General features: G+C 40.5%; 1 protein-coding gene across 2 annotated transcripts in view; it reads left to right on the forward strand.

Moving 5' to 3' along the window:
* Positions 1 to 2468: 2468 nt before the first annotated feature.
* Positions 2469 to 19975, forward strand: part of GGH (gamma-glutamyl hydrolase) — a 28773-nt gene continuing 11266 nt past the window's right edge. Inside the window, exons 1-5 of one of the 2 annotated variants that reach the window (XM_076005277.1) lie at positions 2469 to 2697; positions 8973 to 9087; positions 14539 to 14589; positions 17914 to 17998; positions 18914 to 19052. In XM_076005277.1, coding sequence (XP_075861392.1) covers positions 2589 to 2697; positions 8973 to 9087; positions 14539 to 14589; positions 17914 to 17998; positions 18914 to 19052 — 499 coding nt within the window. In that variant the 5' untranslated portion in view covers positions 2469 to 2588. The remainder of the gene's footprint in view (positions 2698 to 8972; positions 9088 to 14538; positions 14590 to 17913; positions 17999 to 18913; positions 19053 to 19975) is intronic. The other variant, XM_012741549.3, reaches the window with a different exon arrangement.

A 19975-nucleotide genomic window follows, 5' to 3' on the forward strand; every position in this document is an offset into this window, starting at 1 on the left:
TAATTACCATTCTACCCACAGTTTTAGAGAATTTTCATTTCACTACACCCTTGACTTATTATTAAAGGCTTAAACTTTTGTCAATCTGTTCGGAGGTGAGCAGGTATATGCAAACCTGCCCCCAAAGGCTCAGTGAGCTGAGAGGCCAAAGAAAGAGGCTGCCAAATCCAGTTTCTCTGAAACAAATACGTAATATGTAATAGGGACTTAGGAACAGAAGCAATGTTTTAGGTGGCCATGAGACAGTGGATCACTGCACTTGCCCTCTGGAAAGCATCCTTTATATAGCAAGCTTTTAGGGTAAAAATGTGCAATTGGTCACCTCTCAGACTATCTGATAGAAACTCATGACCACTGGGGAGATTAGATAAGGATTTTCTTTTTTTTGAGACAAAGTCTCACTCTGTTATCCTGGCTAGAGTGCCATGGTGTCAACCTAGCTCATAGCAACCTCAAATTCCTGGGCTCAAGCAATTCTTCTGCCTTAGCCTCCTGAGTAGCTGGGACTATAGGCATGCACCACCATGCCCAGCTAATTTTTTATATATATTTTTAGTTGTCTGATTAATTTCTTTCTATTTTTAGTAAAGACGGTCTCGCTCTTGCTCAGGCTGGTTTCAAACTCCTGACTTTGAGCAATCCTCCTGCCTCGGCCTCCCAGAGTGCTGGGATTACAAGCCTGATGGGTCAGATAAGGATCTTAATGAGCAGTTATGTTTGTTACAGGCTTTGCTTAAATAACTTGCTGCAGAACACCTTTGTATGCAGGGGTCAAACATCGGTTATCACAGTGGTTTCCTTTTAAGATGGCATCACAGTTGCCGCCCCACAGGCTGTTTCCTTATACAATCTAATGGATGTGACATATTACCTTGCATTAACTTGCATTTCTCTGATGACTAGACAAAGTTTGGTTTGCATTTCATATTCTTTTCCCATTTTTCTATCATGTTGTTCTTATTTCTTTGTATATTCTAGGAATGAATACTTTAAAAATTCTGTATTTTATAAATATATTTTTCAAGTTTGTGCCTTAACTTTAATTTGCTTAAAAGTATATGGACATCTTTAAATTTTAACATAGCCAAATCTATCAGTTTTTCAATTAACATTTGTATGTTTTATATAATGTTTTATGAAACCTTTCTGACCACCAAGGTTATGAACATATGCTCCTATATTTTGTCAAAGTACAATATTTTACCTTTCATATTTATATCTTCATTTCACCTGGAGTTTATTTTTGTGTGCAATGCCAGGTAAAAATTTAATTTTTTTCCTATCTGGATAGTCAATTGTTCCAGCACCACAGGTTTATATTTATAATGACTCCTTATCTATTCATCTATGATCAAAACCAGCTTGACGCTTTCACAATCTTTCATCACATCCTTTGGGGAGTAGTGCTCACCATACCCTTCTACTGTAGCATTCTTTTCTTGTGAAACCAGACTACTTTTTGACTTCACTCTTCTTGAAATATGCCAAAACTCTGCTCATGTCCTCTGCCCTTTTTCCTTACTAAATTAAAAACCTCTCATGAAAAAGACATCACCCAGTTTCACTCTTAATACTCAGCATTGATGAAATAGGTTTTCAAATATTCTTGTTTATTCTGAATTTAACTTGGCTCTTATGGGTGGGAACTTCCACCTAGTACAAACTACATATCCATATATTTAGGAACCCTCAAAATAACTTTTAATAAATAATAGGAACCAAAGTCATCACTTCTGCCCCTGTTGATAGGACAATGTGTGGGTGTCTGTGGTTGGTTGGTGCTGACCACGAAGTTTATTAGGATTAGGCTAATATAGTTTGCCTGGAGTTGCCCCTTTGCAGTAGAGGCCAGGAGTTGGCCCCTCCTTAACCCAGTTCTGAGGTTAGGTGCCGCGCCTGTAAATGTGTTCAAAAGAACCGTCCTTCCCTCTTCTTCACTTCCTCCAGATGCCTGGACTCCCAAAATAGCAAGATGCAGAAATTACCTCTGGAGTCACAGGCTGTCCTAACATTGAATGCTGGAGTGTCAAACCCGGCTGTCAGCATTTGTGGAGTCAAGCCCCTGACCTTTTAAGGAGTACAGTTGGCGCAAAGTTCTCGGGCAACTTCTAGAACCCCTGGCCAGCCTCCCTCGCTGCTAGGTTACCACACGCGGCCAGGCGGGACCCAGGGCTTCCCCCTCGAAGACCCGTCCTGGCCGCCGCGGCTTCGTCCAGGTGACTTCAGGCCCCATAGACAGAATTCAGTCGAAAGGGAAAAGGACGCGGGACCACCACTGCTCAGAGCACGCCGGGACCCTCGGGTGCCCTACCCAGGCGTTTCCAGGGTCTCGGCGGAGGAGGCCAGGCGGCGCGCCAGTCTCGCGTGGTTGCGGGTCGCCGAGCGCTAGCCCGGCGATGGGGCGCGCGCGCCGGCCGCGCTCCCGGACCCGCCCACCCGGACCCCGCGGCCGTCGCGCGCGCGCGCCGGGACTACGTTTCCCATAGGCCCGCGCGGCGGAGTGCGTCCGCCCCAGCCCACCCGGCCGCCCGGCCGGGACCGCAGTGCCTTTGAAAGGCGGCGGGAGGCGGCGAGCGGCGGCGAGCGCCATGGCGAGCCTGAGCCGCCTGCTGTGCGTGCTGGCCCTGCTCCTCTGCGGCGCGGAGAGCTCGGGGCCGCCCAAAACCTTCGGCGACACCGGCAAGAAGCCCATCATTGGTAAGAAGGCTGTGTGCAGAGGTGGCGGAGGGGGGACGGCTGGGTGTCCGCGCCGGGCGCCTCCGGCAGCTGGACTGCTGCTAGCACGTCCACCCTGGAAACTCCCCAAATGCAAGGTTTCCGTGTGCACCTTCCCTGTAGTGCGAGTGAGAACCCGGGCTAGACCATTTGCTTCGCACTGACATGTACCAGATGCCACGTTGATTTCCTTAGACTCAGATGGCTCTCAAAGTTGGGAGGGAGGAAGGGGGCACTGAGGAATCCTGCGTATTTTCTTTGTTGGACATAGCAAGGAATCTCTACTAAAATTTTTCCTTTTCCTTTTTTTTTTTTTTTTGGTTTTTGCATATAGCTGGGATTTTTACTAATTTTGCATCTACAAATTTTGTACATGCATTATATTAAAATTTTACTCGTTGAGGGAATATTTCAAGATACAGTGCATTATAATATAAAATCACCAAATGAAGGTATACCTTGGACGTTGTCAGCGAACTTCAGTCGTGGAGGGCAGCAGTGGTAATATCCTAATGTGAGTTCTATTAGGTGTTAAAAATGAGGCATGTAAATTTTCATCTCCAACACATTCGTGTTTTAAAAAGAAAGTAAAATCAGTTTGGATTATGCGAACAGACATTTGAGATAGGGTCAGGAAAAGCCAAACGGAAGAAATCATCCTGGGGTTAAAATTTGCCAAAAGAATTGTATGTGTGCACAATTAAGATTGGTTTTATTTTCTTCTACAAAGATAAGCACTATGTTTTGTAACCTCTATAGAAAATAGCTCAATGTTTTTACAAATATATGAATAGTGCCAAATTTTCAGATGCTTTGCTTACTAATTGGAACTTTGGAACTTATTTCATAAGTATTTAAAATGGCTGGCTGGGTGTGGTGGCTCACACCTGTAATCCTAGCACTCTGGGAGGCCTAGTTGGTAGGATCCTTTGAGCTCAGGAGTTTGAGACCAGCCTGAGCAAGATTGAGACCCCGTCTCTGCTAAAAATAGAAAGAAATTAGCTGGACAACTAAAAATATATATGGAAAAAATTAGCCGGGTATGGTGTTGCATGCCTGTAGGCCCACCTATTCGAGAGGCTGAGGCAGGAGGATTGCTTGAGCCCAGGAGTTTGAGGTTGCTGTGAGTTATGCTGACACCATGGCACTCTAGCCCAGGCAATAGAGTGAGACTCTGTCTCAAAAATAAATTAATAAATAAAAATAAAAAAAAAATAAATAAAATAGTGGTTAGATCCTCCAAGAAGAATTAATTCAAAATATAATTTTATGTAGACACTGGTATATTGTGGGTCCAGAGGGGAGGAAAAAAAGAAGAGAGAGGATTCTTTTTCCTTTCCTAGAATCAGGGGTAGTCTTGGGTCAAATAAGAAAAGAGGAATGTGCTTTTGATCACTCCGATCAATTCAGACAAAATAGCTAATGGAGCACCTACTGTGTGCAAGGCATTGCTCTAGGGAAGTGCAAGGGATTCAAAGACAAGGAAGCCACAGAAGTTAGATGGACCAGAGATGGACCGAGCAGGGCATGGTGGCTCATGAAGGTAATCCCAGCACTTTGGGTGGTGGAGAAGGGAGGATTGCTTGAGGCCAGGAATTTGAGACTATTCTGAGCAACATAGCGAGACCTCATCTCTACAAAAAAATAGAAAAATTAGCTGAGTGTGGTAGCATGTACCTGTAGTCCCAGCTATTGGGGAGTCAGAGGCAGGAGGATCACTTGAATCCAGGAGTTTGAGGTTGCAGTGAGCTATGATGATGCCACTGCACTCCAGCCTGGGTAGTAGAGTGAGACTTAGTCTCAAATAAATAAATAAATAAGTAAGTAGCCTTAAACTATGGGTAGAATTTTGGTCACATTTCAAGGGACAGAGAGTACAGCCTGAGCTCTTTACCCAGGGATGGGAAAAGTGAATATGTGTGGGGCAGGGAGAGGGGAGATATTGGTGGGATTTACTCTGATGTACTTCTGTTTCTGGTACCTTGTGCTTCCATGATGCTCCATGCCCCCGTTTGCGGCACCTCATCCCTGTCTGCCCTGGACCATTCCATTTTCTATTCTCTTTCTTTCCCTAGCCAAATTTCATTTTCCTTAGTGAAGATGATCTTACCTACCAATGAGGAGAAAAAGTCTTGCTGAACAAATTTTTCCTTTGATGTGTGTTAACTGAGTACTGTATAAATGCCAATTATTGTAAGAAGTTGGGAATACAGAAGTGACTAATAGACAACGGCTCTTCCTGTCGGGTGGCCTACAGAGACATTGAAAGTGCTCCAAATGGTGAAGTACTGAGTGATAATAGGCAGAGGTATTCACTGGACAGACATGCTTTGATGTATGCTGGATGCCAGTACTGTGCGGGCCGGGGGCAGGGGCTGGGGTTTTAGTAGCAAAATGAGGCCAGAAAGCTGGGTGCCTCAGAGCACACAGTGTCTTACAGAGTTCAGGAGCTTACTGAGGTGCTTAAGCAATGTGATCCCTGCTGGTCTGTATCTCTCTGATTTCATTTCCCAGTGCTTCTCCCTTTGCTCACGGGGCTCTAGTCATATGGACTCCTTGCAATGTGACAGGCACACACCTGACTCATGGCCTTTGTTGCCTCACCTATTGTCCAAGTAGGAGCCAATACACTGAGTCAGCAGGTTTTACAGCAAAGAAAGAATCTTTATTCTGCATAGCGCTAGGCGGGGAGACGGGAGAAATTTCTCAGATCCGCCTCCCCGAGAACTTGGGAAACAGAGGGTTTTTTTTTTAATTTTTTTTATTTCAGCATATTATGGGGGTATAAATGTTAAGGTTACGTATATTGCCCTTGTCCTTCCGCCCTCCTTGAGTCAGAGCTTCAAGTGTGGCCATCTGCCAAACAGTGCGCATCACATTCATTGTGTATGTATATGCCCATCCCCTTCTCCCTCTCCCCCTCCCATCTGCCCAACACCCGATAAATGTTATTCCAATATGTCCACTTAGGTGTTGATCAGTTAATACCAATTTGCTGTGAGTACATGTGGTGCTTGTTTTTCCATTCTTGGGATACTTCACTTAGTAGAATGGGTTCCAGCTCTATCCAGGAAATACAAGAGGTGCTATTTCACCATTGTTTCGTATAGCTGAATAGTACTCCATGGTATACGTATACCACAATTTATTAATCCACTCATATATTGATGGGCACTTGGATTGTTTCCACAACTTTGCAATTGTGAACTGTGCCGCTATAAACATTCAAGTGCAGGTGTCTTTTTTATAGAGTGTCTTTTGTTCTTTTGGGTAGATACCCAGTAATGGGATTGCTGGATCAATGGCCAACAAACATATGAAAAAATGCTCAACATCTCTAATCATCAGGGAAATGCAACACAATGAGATATCACCTGTCTCCGGTGAGAATGGCCTTTGTAAATAAGTCCCAAAACAATAAATGCTGGCGTGGAGGCAGAAAGATAGGAACATTCCTACACTGCTGGTGGGTGGGATGGCAAACTAGCGCAACTTCTGTGAAAGCAGACAGGGTTTTTTTTTTTTTTTTAATGAAAAGTCTTCAGTGGGAAGCAGACAGGGTTTTTAAGGATAGTTGGCAGGCAAGGGATTAGGCAATTAGGTTTGTTACTTAGGGCAAAATTATAGGGATAGGAATCATCTTCTTGTGTTGTTTCAGTCCCTGGAGTCACAATTCCAGTTGAGTTGGTTTCTTGGTATAGGCCACTGGTCTGGGCGGGCCAGTCAATCCACTGCCATGCAAGGCCTGGAAGATAACTTAAAAACTACCCCTAGGTTTCAAAAAGCTGATGTTATCCATGGAAAAAATTAAGAATCTTTATGGACACCACTTATGGGGAGAAGTTAAGAATCTTTATGATCCCGAGCTGTGTGGCTCTGGAGTGGAATTATAGAGAAACAAACGGGGACAGTTGCTAATTATTATCATCATTTTTAGCTAGGCCCTTACTGTAGTTCTCACCCCATCATTAAGGGGCAGTTTCACTTTTGTACTTTCTGTTCCCATGTCCTAGATCACTTTTCCCCTAGATATCTGAATATTGCTTAATTCCATCACCCCTCTGAATTTCTAGGTCAAATCTCATGTTCTTCCTTTTTGGGAAGGATTTGTCTGGCCACCCTATTAAAGAGACTTCCCTTTTCTCCATAAAGACCTCCCACCTCCATCACCTTCCTCTGCTTTACTTTTCTCCTTGCCACCAGCTATCACACTGTAGATTGGACCTTTTTATCTTGTTTATTGTTTTTTCTCTCTCCCTTTCCTCTTATACACTAGAATTAATGCCCACAGGGCAGGGATTTTTGTTTGGTTCACTCATGTGTCCCATGTACCTAGTTCATTGCTTGGTATATAGTATGATTCATTCAGTATATGAGGGCTGTCCAGAAAGTATCCAGCCATGTTATATTTTATTATTAGGTTGGTACAAAAGTAATTATAGTCTTGGACCATGAATTTTAAATCATTATAACCAGGCTCAAACACATCTTTATTAATCAAAATAGGAACCGTTAGAATCAACACATTTTTGCCAATGAGAAATACGTTTGTTTATTCCTACAGCATACAAATCCGTGCTCTGGGATTTGGCTGACTCTTGGAAAGCATTTTTTTGCATCCTGGTGGTTGTGGCAGCGTTTTACCTGCAACAAGTTGTTCGCATTGCTTGAAGAAGTGGTAGTCAGTTGGTGAGAGGTCAGGTGAATGTGGTGGATGAGGCAAAACTGCGTAGCCTAATTCGTTCAACTTTTGAAGCGTTGGTTGTGCCACCGTGTGGTCGGACGTTGTCACGGAGAATTGGGCCCTTTCTGTTGATCAATGCCGCCTGCAGGTGTTGCAGTTTTGGGTGCATCTCATTGATTTGCTGAGCATACTTCTCAGATGGAATGGCTTCGCCAGCATTCAGAAAGCTGTAGTGGATTAGATTGGCAGCAGACCACCAAACAGTGACCATGACCTTTTTGGTACAAGTTTGGCTTTGGGAAGTGCTTTGGAGCTTCTTAGTCTGACAGCTGAGCTGGTTGTCGCCAGTTGTCGTATAAAATCCACTTTTCATCACACGTCACAATCTGATGTAGAAATGGCTTGTTGTTGGATACAAGAGGAGAAGACAACACTTCAAAATGACAATTTTTTTGCTTTTGGTCAGCTCGTGAGGCACTTACTTATCGAGCTTTTTCACCTTTCGAAGTTTCTTCAAATGCCGGATGACCAACTTCTTGTGTAGTTGTAAGAGGATCAGTTTGATGATTGCTCTCACTTGGTTGTTGTCAACTTCTGATGGCTGGCCCCTCCACTCCTCATCTTCAAGGCTCTTGTCTCCTTTGCAAAACTTCTTGAACCACCACTGCACATACGTTCCTTAGCAGTTCCTGGGCCAAATGCGTTGCTGGTGTTTCGAGTTGTCTCTTTGCTTTACGACCCATTTTGAACTCGAATAAGAAAATAGCCTGAATTTGCTTTTTGTCTAACATCATTTCCGTAGTCTAAAATAAATATAAAATAAATAGCAAGTAATAAGTCATTAGCAAAAAAAAAAAAATACAGTGAGAAATGTGCACTAAAATGATGTGTAACATAACCACATTTATTTAAGAATGTACTCCAGTATCAAACGGCAAATTTCAACAATGCTAAAAGCACAATTACTTTTGAACCAACCTTATGATTGATCAGGTTGTGATATGACCAACCTTGTGACATGATCAGGTTTGCTTCCATGTGGAGAACTGGCTGGAGCTGGGGAGTTTCTTAAGAAAGGATGTAGAAAGACCTTTTAAGAACCTGTTAGTCTGGTGGGGAGAGGCGAGATAGTGGTTGCTTAGATTAAGGTGGTGTTGGTGATGATAGAGAGATGTGGATAGAAAATTTTCATGCTTTTGCTTTGTTGTCAAGGACTCAATGTGTCTGTGAATGTTGTGGGAAGGGAGTGGGCTCCTTGTATTAATAGGTTAAGGGTTTGTACCCTTGAGATGGATTCTCGGTCTGAGGTTGTGTGCGGTTGCAGGTACTGTTGTCAGCCTGCTCTGGGGGCTTATTTGGCCTCCTGATGCCGTGAGAAATAGGAGGTTACTTGAAACTCAGATCAGTTTCTGTCACTCTTTTCCTAAAGTACAGATGGACTTGTAGGAGAAGCCTCCTGTTAATTCTGTGAACTGAAAGAATAAAAGAGGATATTTTTATTGTGATGTGTTTCATTTTCTGAGCAAGAAGCAAAGGAATTTGCTTGAAACTAAAACTTCTTTTGGTTGTTTAGGAATATTAATGCAAAAATGCCGTAATAAAGTCATGAGAAACCTTGGAAGATACTATATTGCTGCATCTTATGTAAAGTATCTGGAGTCTGCAGGTGCAAGAGTTGTACCAGTAAGGTATGGTTCTTTTTTGTTTTTAATTTTTAAAACAGCTTTATTAAGGTATAATTGACATAATAAAATGTACATATTTAAAAAGTAAAATTTGATAAGACTTGACATGTACACACACTCACGAAACCATCATCACAGTCAAGATAATACATATATTCATCATCCCCAAAAGTTTCTTCCTATCCTTTAACATTTATACAATACTAGTGACTAACCAGGCGTCCTCAAACTATGGCCCACGGGCAATATGTGGGTGGTATTGCCCGTTTGTTTTTTTACTTCAAGATAAGATATGTGAAGTGTGCATAGGAATTTGTTCATAGTTTTTTTTAAAGTATAGTCCGGCCTTCTAACTGTCTGAGGGATAGTTAACTGGCCCTCTGTTTAAAAAGTTTGAGGACCCCTAGACTAAACTATAGACTTTACTTGGAATTCATCATTTTTTTACTCATTTTTCTAATGGGCCAGAATCCAGTCTAGATTACCTAGAATACTTTCTAGGTAAAGTAAAATACTTTCACTCTCTACTTTTAAAGTTTGTAAATGACTAATGCAGTAGTGTTGCTTCAGTGTAAATTATAGGTATTGCAGTTTTAAAGGAGGTATATTATTTTTGTGATAAATTGGCCCAGTAATAAAATGATTCCTATTATATTTTCATTTCAAAGGCACTAAATTCATCTTATATTTTCATTTGGATGGAGATAACAAACAAAATCTTACAAGTACTTATAGTATCTTATCAGATAAAATTAGTATATTTCAGAATCTCTATCTGTGCTCATCTAATTCATTTTGAGTGATTTCACACAAAAAGCAGAACCATTTATTCTGTACAACCTATTTTTGCAAATAATTCCTTAAGAATTATAATAAAGAAATATACTAAAATATATTACTAATAATAATCAGAATGAAAATATCACAATTTTAGAGAATTATACCACAAAATGGTCTCATGTTTGGATTGATAGGAATTGTCTTCGTACTTGATCTTTTACATTTAAATTAATTGTCTCTTCCTGTAGATGAACATTTGCTTTTGACATTCATCTTTTATTTATTTATTTATTTATTTTTTTAAGACAGAGTCTCACTCTGTTGCCCAGGCTAGAGTGCCATGGCATCAGCCTAGTTCACAGCAACCTCAAACTCTCAAACTCCTGAGCTCAGGCAATCCTGCCTCAGCTTCCCGAGTAGCTGGGACTACAGGCATGTGCCACCATGCCTGGCTAATTTTTTCTATATATTTTTAGTTGTTCAGCTAATTTATTTCTATTATTTTTTAGTAGAGATAGGTTCTCACTCTTGCACAGGCTGGTCTTGAACTCCTGAGCTCCAGCAATCCTCTCGCCTCGGGGCTCCGGGAGTGCTAGGATTACAGGCGTGAGACACCTCGCCCGACCTTGACATTCATCTTTAATGTTTTTGTAGCAGACCTAATTTTTAAATGAAGAATTTATTTGGAACCCAGGTAAACCAGAGTTTTAGAACTGAGGAAGAGACTCTGAGAGTTTTCAGAACAGTATTTCAAAGTTTTCATCATGGAAACTTTTTAATGCAAGGTATTCTTTTAGGACATTAGTGCTAATAATGTGGATGGGAGTTAGGAGAATGAAAAGGCAGATAGAGCCGGGCGAGGTGGCTCATGCCTGTAATCCTAGCACTCTGGGAAGCCAAGGCGGGCGGATTGCTTGAGGTCAGGAGTTCAGAACCAGCCTGAGCAAGAGCGAGACCCCATCTCTACTATAAATAGAAAGAAATTAATTGGTTAACTAATATATATAGAAAAAACTAGTCGGGCATGATGGTGCATGCCTGTAGGCCCAGCTACTCAGGAGGCTGAGGCAGCAGGATTGCTTAAGCCCTGGAGTTTGAGGTTGCTGTGAGCAAGGCTGATGCCATGGCACTCACTCTAGCCTGGGCAACAAAGCGAGACTCTGTCTCAAAAAAAACAAAAAATAATAAAAAAAAGGCGTAGACCAGTTCAGAACTGGTTGCAGTAGGCTGGGTGTGAAATGATAAGGGCTTGGCTTAGAATAGTGGTGTGTTGATGGATAAGTGTTCTTAAAAATATTAAGACATGATGACTAATGAAAGGCACAGTAAGGAAGACATAGATAAGAAGGATGTAAGTTTTGAAACTGGGTAAGTTTTGAAACTGAATGAGTTGTGGAATACTGATATTTATGACAAGACTCTGAGAATCTGTCAGCATATAGGTTAATTTCTAGCTTGAGTTCCTAAAGTTCATTTTTAGGTATACTGTTTGGAATTGCAATTGTGATACTGTAGAAACAATGTAATGCATGAAGGCTAAATTTCCAGACTAGCTTTCAAAGGTAATGATCACAGTGGTGACGTTAAGTAATTTCTGAATTTTGGATGCTGGGGGTTAACTTCTACAGTTTAGAAGAAAAGAGGAGGAGATGGGAGACCTAGGCAAAATTCTGAAAAAGTCAAGAAGTTTGTCTTTGATCTCGTTCTGCCTTCTTTCCGCTGCCTTCTCTCTCAGGTGCCTTGTGCTCTCAGGTTATCATAAATTCCCACTGTGGGATTATTGAAAAACATAGAGTGACCTCCGTCCTCAGAGGTAGTATGTAGAGCAGCCCACAGACTGCTTTTGGTTGAAAAATGTGTTTTGTTCACATAGTGTTTTACAACATTTTTTAAACATTTACAAATCAGAAGATGTCATAAAAGTCCGAATTTCTGGCTTCTTTGTTAAGGACAGTTATCTGGATTAGATTTTAAATGGGGCAGGCACTCTCCATTGGCTATAATGCATACTACTCCTTTTCATGCTGCTAAGGCTAAGTGTCATTTGCCTGCTGGGTTTGTACCTTTTCCTTTTAGTTAAGGAGAGAGTGAACTATTTTTCACACCCTGTTGAGAGGGGCTTTTGTTTCAAGAAACGTCTAACAACATGCAAATAACATCTGTGTTCAAAAAATGTGCCCTGGCCTGTGTTCTCTGCCAGGACCCTGAGGCACCAGAGTTGTGACACTGTCACTCCTCTCTCCCCCCTAACAATTAGGCCCCTTAATGGTGATAAGTGGGGCCCAAAAGTTTAGTCATGGACAGCGGGGGAGCCGTTTATTTGGAATTAAGGAAATCACTGAAACTGGCTTGCACTGCTGGCTGGCAGGAGTCCCTGGAGTGCGACTGAGTGATCTAAATCCATTCTGGTCCCCAGTGGTGGTGGTTACAGATCCTGGTTTAAATATCCATGGGGAGAATTCTGGGTCTTGTCTGGTTGTTTCCATTTTTGTTGTTTTGTTGGCTCTGACCGGGGAGATAGGACTGGCAGAATACCGGGAACTTGTAGAGACTCACGTTTCACCTACCTATTGCTTCCTGAGGCAGGGGTGCCAGCCAGTTTACTCTCCATTTACAACCTAGGGACACACCTTTCCAGTATCACCCACTGCTTTGTGGCTTTCTGCTGGAAGGGGATTTGCTTTGAATTTCTGAATAACTGCCTTGGACTTGCAAAGTTCATTTGGACTTAGAGGAGAGCCCAGAGGGGTTTGCTAGCAATGCACAGCCTGTGTTCTGGGTGTCACTGGTCCTATTTAACTATGGGTGACGTGTTCTGACACTCCTAAAACTGGGGCAGAAATGGACCATCGTTGACATCTGATCATAAGTCTGCTTCTTTTGGGGCAGGTTTGTTACCGAAAACTTGGCCACGTGTCCTCAGGCCGAATCAAGAACGAGGACAAACGGTTTGGGGAGGAAGGAAAGAGAGTTTACTTTGTAAAGGAGCAGAAATGGTAGATCTAGTCTCAAAATCTCAAATTTCCTGAACATAGGCAGAAATACAGAGTTTTTAGTTTTAGGCAATTACTGTGGTTAACTATTCTAATAGTTCCATCTCTGCCAAAGACAAAGCCTGTGAACTCTACCGGCTGCCCACCTGGGGGGCTGGCACCACCTGGGAGGTTAACAAAAGACTTGATCTGCCTTAGGGGTGCAGGCCAGACTGCAGTTCCCAAAAAGAGTGGAGAAAGTTTTAAAGAGACAGAAAATCTTCTGCCTTCCTCCCACCCCTGCCCCCAGGTCATTTCCTCTGTTACAGGTTGAGAGGGCATGTGCCATGTTATTCTCTAGAAACAGATGAAGGAGCTCAGGAAATTTCACCCCAAAGTGGGACTCCACGGTATAAAGAGTATTTTGAATTGCAGGCCCCTTGAGATCAACAAAGCATTGGAGGGGGCTTTCCCTCCATCCACATAACATAAAAGATAAAAGATAAGGGGACAATGGACTTCCTTTCTCTCCCTGTTATCTAAATATATTGCTGGAAAGAAGATCAAGAATGCACCCAGCCTGGCCCAAATCATTTAAAACAGAATAGCTGTCTCAGGTTAATTTACAAGTCAATCTGTTTCCCCCACCTATTCATTCTCCCAAGTATCCATTCATCCTCCCTAGCAGCTGCTTATTGCCCCTGAACAGAATTACCTGTGTTCCTCATTTTCCCCTTTTCCCTCTAAAAGGCATGTGTAAAAATATCTGAACTTCACTGGGACATTGAGTATTCACTCTGTGATTCTCCCCATGCACATGGTAAATAAACTTTTCTCTTATTAGCGAACTTTCTGGGGGAAGGGAAGGTTTCCCCTCACCCCTACACAGAAGACTGCTAAATGTAGGGGAGTTCTTATAAGGATTCCAGAAATCCACGATGCTTTCTTCCCTTGTTCTTGCATTTTATTGAACTTCGGAAGAGCAAACATCTTACTGTGACTTAAGTAAAGGTTGTCATCAGTTGTCACAGATTAATCTCATTGGTTTTCTCTGGAGAAAGGGGATAAAATCATCAATAACCTGGTGATTGTGATCCAGGGCACTTCAGAACAATTACCCGGATGATTTGGCCAGTCTGTAGTAATCAATCTGTAGTCTGTCTGTTCAGGCTAGATCTGAACTCTTCTGACATCTGAATGCACAGTATTTCCCAGACCGTTGCACTTGGTTGGTGGGGGCAGATGAAGCAGAGACTTGGCATTTATTTGTATTGTTTTTATCTACCAGAGCTGCCTATTGTTAAGATACAACTTACATGATAATGTAAGTTGAGTCTTTACATAAAACTATTCATTATCCTTACATATCTTTTAGTTCTTATCTAGCAGAGAAATTACTAATGTGCCCTAATCTCCTGGTCTTTAATGTTTTGCATTGTAACACCTACTTCACAATGTTAAATTGCATTAGATCACAGAAAAACTTGTTTACTTGTCTGATTAGCAAAACAAAGATATAATTATGTGATTTCATGTAGTTTGAAAAAAGTGCCTCTAGGAAAATAGAGGTAATATTATCTAGTATTTAAGAATTATTTTTCATCTGACTTTTTAAAAGTAATAAAGTCACTTCATTTAGAGCTTTACTTTTTTCCTTGAGTTTTAGAAATGGATATTTTATAACTGTTTTTGTTGTTTTCAGGCTTGATCTTACAAATAACGAATATGAAACACTTTTCAAATCTATTAATGGGTAAGTTGGCAGCCTTGGTTTGATACAGTGTATCAGTGTACATATAAATATCTGCTTTTGCAAAAAAATGAAATGTAAATATTATATACGGTTCTCTGTAATTGTCTTAGAGTGGTATAACAGTTTTTTGAGTTCTTTTATAGAAAATATTTTGTTGGGAGATGCGGAAGTCATACAAAGAAGAGGAAGCTGGTTAGGAAATATGTAATTGTTACACAGTAGACACATATAACTTTTTAAATGTATGATATGATCTTTGTTCTTGTAATGTTTGTCTTGAATGTTTTGAAGCCACTTTGAATGGCATGGCGTACTCCTTGTGCAGGAGACTTATAAGTCCTAAATCTGAGAGTATTGAAGGTTATTTTTCAGAGGTAATTTGAATAGAACTTGTAAAAAATTTTTCTGTCCTATGTCTTCACTACAAAAGGTATGATCGATTAGCTCGCAGAAAAAGACTTAATCATATGAAAAGATGTTTAACATTATTCTTAATTTAAGGAAAGAAAGCTGATTACAGCAATTAAAAACTATTTCAACTATGAGGTTGGCAAAGACCAGAAAATGTGCTAATACCCTATGACTAGGGTATGAAGAAACAGGTATCCTCATACTTTATTAGTGGAAATGTAAATTATATGGTCTTTTGGGGGGCAGTTTTACAATATCTATTGAAATTAGAAATACATATACCCTTTGACCTGGAAGTAGGAATTTTAGTTTGTAATAATATTCTCCCACTTGGCGAAAGACTTAGGCCCAAGCACATGTATTGGCCTGACAGACTCCCAATTTAGAAGTTGCCAAATAGTCCATCACTTGAGAATTGGTTAAATAAAATAGACTATCTGTACAGTTAATAAAATACTATGCAGGGACCAAAAAATGAGGATATCTATAGATGCTGCTTTGGATCACTGTTGTCATGTGAACAACGTGATAACTGTTATGCGAAAAAGGCAAGCCAGTAGTGGTGTGTATAGTATACTCCCCATTTGCTTTTTTTTTTTTTTGAGACAGAGTCTCGCTTTGTTGCCCAGGCTAGAGTGAGTGCCATGGCATCAGCCTTGCTCACGGCAACCTCAAACTCCTAGGCTCAAACAATCCTTCTGCCTCAGCCTCCCAAGTAGCTGGGACTATAGGCATGCGCCACCATGCCCAGCTAATTTTTTCTACATATATATTAGTTGGCCAATTAATTGCTTTCTGTTTACAGTAGAGACGGGTCTCGCTCTTGCTCAGGCTGGTCTCAAACTCTTGACCTCCAGCGATCTGCCTGCCTTGGCCTCCCAGAGTGCTAGGATTACAGGCATGAGCTACCGCGCCCAGCCCCCATTTGCTTTTAAGTCAGTGGTGAGGATATAGGTATAGCATATTTTTACCAAATCAACACAACACATTTTAATGGTAGTTGTTTCTAATTGGGAGTAGGGTGGGAGGGAGTCTTTTTTTTTTTACTGTAAAACTTTTTTTTTAAAAAGCTTTGTTATTATTGGTATTTTTACTTTTAAAAACCATGTTCATTTATTGCTTTTTTTTAAAAAAGCTATGCTCAAAAAAATTATTTGCCTTCAGTTCAGTTTGGTTTAGTTAATATATACCGTAAAATCCGTTCAATTTAGTAAAACATTTACAATGCCTGGTATGTGCTATGTGCAAGGTACTTTGGAACAGACTAAAATAAATAAGTCCAGGCTAGAATATAATGGTAGAACCTCAAAAATAGACTTTTTGAATCACTTCATCTATTTCCACCCTTTCCCCAACTGCATTCCTATTTGGAAAGGAATCTGAAATAGTAGCAGTACAGGCAGGAATAAATGCTTTGGGGAGGTAGCTTGTCGAGGTGCTCACTGTGTCTCCATGGAAACAGGCAATGGTTCTTAAATTGACAAGGGAGTCCATTTTGTTTCCCTCTCCCCCGTTTCCTGCATTGCTACCAGTTCTGTCTTGTAGGCCCACCCTTTCCTCACTAGCACTGGCACAGGAAGCAAAGTTCCTCAGTGGGGTCAGCCAGCAGCCTTATTTACTTACTGTTTCTGAGGGTCACCAGAAAATGAGTGTTACTCTGAGGGCAACTTCAAAAACACCTTAATCAGGAGGCTCTGATATTCAGTGGACCCATACTGTTTTGTAGGGGAATACAGGGTTGAAAAGACAGCCTTGCTAAAGAAGTTTGGCATCTAGGAAGGACAGTCAAGTTGAACTGTGTGAAAGGACTTTGGGGTTAGACATAACAAGTTTGGACAGAGGCACCTTTTTAAATACCAAGTTAATGAAAAGAGATTACTGCTAATGAGTCTTCACAAAGCCACTTTCAGTTGTAGGGTTTTCTGCTTGGGTTTGTGGCAGATGTTCCATCACACAGGTATTTATATGTTTCCTACTAGACTGCGATCTTCCTAACAGCAAAAACCACTCAGTGTCTTTGTCTCTCTAGGCAAGTACTGAGCCTGGCTCGTGGAAGAAGCAGAATACATTTCTTGAATGAACAATAGTCTCAAAAGTGATATTTCACATATCTCAAATTCATATTTAAAGATTTTCAAAATTTTAGTGTGTAATCCAACTTTTGTAACCTCTTTTGAATATCCTTAGTTATTATAAGACCTGTTAATAATGTTTTAAGTTGAAAGTTAATATAAAAAGTTGATATAAAAACACGGTAAATTTTTTTCTGTATTTCACTATTATGAGTGTGCAGAATAAATTCAGATGTTTGTGACTGCCTCCTTTTTTTCCTGGACTTTTTCTGGAATTGTAATCATGCTCTTTTAAAAAAAAATTTCAAATACTGTGCTTATTTCTGAAGAGATCTCAGGGTGATAATCAATAATGGATCAATAATAATAAAAATCCAATAATAATCAATAATTATGGATATTTAATTCTAGCCTAAATATATTTTTATGATCAGTTGTTTTTTATAGTCAAAAAAATTATTTATGAGCTAAAACCTACTCATAATTTTGGAACCTTAATTTAAAACTAGCTGTACATGGAATTTTGTCTCTATTTGATTTCTAGCTCTTTGTGCTCTTGTCCTTCTCTTATTTACCTTTAATTTGTCCACTCCCTATTTCATTAAATAATTTTGCTTTGTGAAGAAGTTTTGGAAGAATATGCACTAAAGAGTTGTTATCTGCAGTAGTTTCTGAAAGGTTGAGATTGTAAATAAATATTTTTTGGTCTTAGTTTTCTGATTTTCTTTAATGATCTTACTGCTTAATGTAATAAGGAAAAAATTGTTTTAAAATAAAAAGATTGTTTATTTTCTGTATTTGTGTGGGGAGGCAAAATGCACCTTATTTGATGTTGTTTCAGAGTCCTTTTCCCTGGAGGAAGTGTTGACCTCAAGCGCTCAGATTATGCCAAAGTGGCCAAAATATTTTACAAATTGGCCATACAGGTAAATACCAGTTACTGCTTATTGTTCCAGATGGAGTTTGTAAATTTCTGTGAGGATAATTCCTTTTTTTAAGCATGTGGTCATGCTTCCTTCACAATGACCCCTTCAACCTCATCACCCCTTTTTAGCCTTTGATGCCTTTGTTCTGGAACAGCCAGTGGCTGCTCCCACTCATTTTCTGTGGGCTTCTAGAGACCTTTCAGAACCCTGCAGACTGGTCCTCTCTGTTGGTGCTCGTTAATGTGAGTCATGTCCTCCTGTGGCTTGGTAATTCTTGTATCTCTCTCTGACCTCTTTTTATGATATACTTGGCATTGTTCCTATGTCATTAATTCTCATCTCCTCTTGAAATCTCTTCTTCTTCCCAATTCATTCAGTCCCCTTGGCCCTCTCTCCACCATTACTGTAGACTCCATGTCCATTTGCCAAGCAGAACCTCTGACTTCCCCTTTGTAATGTTCACATTGGGCTTCCCTTTGCACCACAGCTCAGAACCCTACTTACTACTTCTCCCTTCAACTTTTAACAGCAGTTTTTAGATTAATCTGGCTGGCTCTAGTATCTAGTTATTTAGGGAAATATTTAAGGGAGTGTTAACTCCCTTAAATATTTCCCTAAATAACTATTTTTTAGCATTTGAGAAACCTGTTTAAAAACTTTTAATGGCTAGGCTAAATAACCTGTAGCCTTTTATAGTTTGGGTCAAGATATGTCCACAGCTCATCTTTTCCAGCGTGGGTGGGAGCTCAGTCTGAAGAGAGTTTAAGTGCTATCCTACTTATGGATCCTGGAGAATGCTTCAGAAATCCATGTATAAACTCAGGGTACCTGCCTGTTATGATAAACAGTTTGTTTAATTTTTGCTGTGAAAAGTTTAAATGAACTTGGTTTTTTTCTTTTTCTCACTCTGTGAAGAGTTTTGATGATGGAGACTATTTTCCTGTGTGGGGCACATGCCTTGGCTTTGAAGAGCTTTCATTACTGATTGCTGAAAAGTGCTTATTAACTCTCACAGATACCGTTGGGATCAAAATGCCACTGAACTTCACTGGAGGTAAGAATATTCTTTTCAGTCCCTTTAAAGGTATTTACTGAGCAGTAAGTGGCAAATATCAAAAAATGCTTGTAACATTAATTTTTAGATTATTTATACAGGCTGAAGATGTGAATGACCGCACTTGTACTCATTTATGAAGATGACATAAGGCATTTTGAATTTTGGTAACTCTTTGCTTCTGGTGATAGCAGGACCATATGTGATTAAGAATTCTGAAACTGAACCTGTTTTTTAAGTGCTACCTTTTTCACTTTGGCCATGGGGAATCATTTAACCTCTCTCGGCTTCAATTTCCTTGTCTGCAAAAGGGTACATCTCTTAGAGTTTCTTGTGAGAATTGAATAAGATGATGTTTTCCAGACACTGTGCTCAGTACTTTTAACACAACTCTTATAACTGTTAGCTATTGTTATTATTATTATGATGTCAACACTGTCCCCTTGACTGTGTACTCTGTTTTAACTCCAGCTGAGTGCACTGCAATTTAATTCTCACACTAACCACCTAGAGTTAAAGGGCATGGTCCCCAACAAGACTGCCTTATTTCAGATGCCAGCCACAGGTCACATCCCCAGAACATTCACATTTCTTACCAAGTGCTACAGATGGGTCACAGAATGCAGGAAAGTACTGTATTTGCTCACCAACCAGGAATTCCAGTGGCCTTTGGTGTTCTAAGGATTTTATTAGAGTTTTAATTACTAAAGCATGACTGATCGAATCACAGGCTAAGTGATTGAACTCGATCTTCAGCCCCTCTTCTCTCCTTGGAAGTTGGGCTGAGTCAAAGTCCCAACCGTCTAATCATGCAATTAGCATTTCTGGGGATCATTCCCTATCCTGAAATAATCCAGGGGCCCACCTTGAGTCACCTCATTAGCATAAAGACAATGTTATTACTCAGAAATTCCCGCAGTTTT

This window comes from Microcebus murinus, chromosome 7 (assembly GCF_040939455.1).
Source record: "Microcebus murinus isolate Inina chromosome 7, M.murinus_Inina_mat1.0, whole genome shotgun sequence".
NCBI classification, from domain to species: Eukaryota; Metazoa; Chordata; class Mammalia; order Primates; family Cheirogaleidae; genus Microcebus; species Microcebus murinus.